Source organism: Nestor notabilis, unplaced genomic scaffold (assembly GCF_000696875.1).
Source record: "Nestor notabilis isolate BGI_N333 unplaced genomic scaffold, ASM69687v1 scaffold11713, whole genome shotgun sequence".
Lineage (NCBI taxonomy): Eukaryota > Metazoa > Chordata > Aves > Psittaciformes > Psittacidae > Nestor > Nestor notabilis.
The window spans coordinates 19,772-21,715 of record NW_009922423.1 but is presented as its reverse complement, the minus strand read 5'-3'; the positions used below and the strand labels follow the sequence as shown (position 1 = coordinate 21,715).

Below are 1,944 nucleotides of genomic sequence, written 5' to 3'. Positions count from 1 at the left end.
TCCCTCTGCATTTATATTTGTATTATATATATTTATTTATCCTAATGAATATCTTTCAAAAATATAATTGAACTTGTTCCATATTCATCTTTTTCATGACAGTGTTTGAAAGTTAAATGGGTATTTAGGACAACTACAATTCATTCATAACTTTAGATGCCTCACAGACAGATGAGGTCTTTTTCTACTCTCCCCTATGTCCACCCTTCCAGCAAAATACTCGGAGCTGAGACAACTTCCAACTACACAGTCAGAAGCACATGTCTCCAGGTTTGGACTTCCTTCAACAATCTGCTACAGCTGGCACAGTGATCTCAATTACCGATTCATGAAATCCTGTGAGGTTGGTGGCTTGTTTGTTTTGGGGGTTTTTTTATTCTTCTCCCAGAAGACTGTTGAATGTAGATATTAGACAAGTCATTAACCAGTTACATTCACTGCCCTCAACACAGTCACTTGCAGCTAATTCCTTAAGAGCTTTTTTGAGCAAGTAACAAGGGGCCAACACAGCCTATTGTACAAGATGCCATTGCCTGCTTATAGGACATCTGAATCCTCTATGATACAGGGAAACTTCTAAACGGAGCCTATAGCAGCTGCTCCCCTGAAGGCAATAGCAGATGCTGGCATTGCATTCTCATTCCAACCAGTTTTTCTACAATGATCGCTGTCACGTAGATCCTTTTGCTTGTTTGTCAGAAAAATGAAGCTTATGTATCAGCAGCTTGCAGCATCTGCCTATGTAAGATCAGCAATCCTAGTGTTTGCAGTTCTTTTAAATGGTTGTAAAACCTGGTTATAGTGTTCACACCCAAAAGGCAAAGGCTATTTTATCAACAGAGCAGACTGTTTGGTGCTCCACAAGTGTTCTAAAAAAATCGTGAGTTAGAAAATATGGGGTAATCCTTTTGTTATTTTTCTTTTCATTAAATGATTCTAGTAATAGTCTTCATAGTTCTTAGGGTTCAGGCAATAAAGAATGGCACCCCCAAATGAAAATATAGTTGCACCCCAAGCCAGGCCATAGCCCCAGTTGAACTCATGGTATATTTTCAAGCTGACCGTTTCGATGAACTTGATTGGGTAAAGGACTAAGCTGCACACCTGAAGAACAACTGAAAGAGAAAAAAACCAAATGTCAGAAGAAGCCATAATTAATTTCCATAAAATAAGGAAAACATTACATAACTGAAATTCATATTTTAAATGCTTTTGGTGCATTTTAAGCTCCTAAGTACCGCTCTTTTTTGGGGAAAAAAATATCACCACCTTCATTTCATTCACAGAGAACAGAGCATTTTCCACATTCCCTCATTGATGAACACATGCTATTGGTATAGTGTAACAATGATCCTTCACATATCCACAAAATAAACAGTGAATTCAATCTTTCCCCAATTCTTTTCTTTCTCTTTTTAGTGTTTTAGTTTGCAGTCATTATTCCTTCCATAACAACAAAACTTAGATGACTTGTTATGTAGCTATTATAAAGAAGTCAAAATGAGAAGCAAGAATAAATGAGTACTAAGAAATATAGTTCAGAATTAAATAATTTACTTAGCCTAGAAATAATTCATTGTAACAGGCAATACATATTATACATATTTATGCTCACTAGAGACTCACTGAATTACATATTTCACGTGCATTACCGTGTATTGTAATCAGAATTAATGATATTGTTAGAACATCAAGGACATCTATAAAGTTTGATCAGTCACTAAACTTCCTATTGGCAAAACATTGCCTTGTATAACGAACTTAGGAAGTGGGTCAGAAGTGCTTCGTGATGGGGGGAGGGGGGGGAAAGCTAATAAACCAGATCAAATCCAAGGCAGTAGAAAGCTTAAAAATAATTGTTTCTACAGCACTGTCTCTGAGAGTGCCAGATCTCATGCAGCCTCATCCACACATCTGCACTGGAATTCAGGAAACCTGTTAAAT

At 36.9% G+C, this 1,944-nt stretch overlaps 1 protein-coding gene across 1 annotated transcript in view; it reads right to left on the bottom strand.

Annotated features, from left to right (window-relative positions):
• Window positions 1–484: 484 nt before the first annotated feature.
• TMEM47 (transmembrane protein 47) overlaps window positions 485–1,944 on the bottom strand; it is a gene marked incomplete at its 5' end in the record, with an annotated part of 8,598 nt that continues 7,138 nt past the window's right edge. The window contains one exon of the mRNA XM_010011611.1: window positions 485–1,115. Coding sequence (XP_010009913.1) covers window positions 937–1,115 — 179 coding nt within the window. The remainder of the gene's footprint in view (window positions 1,116–1,944) is intronic.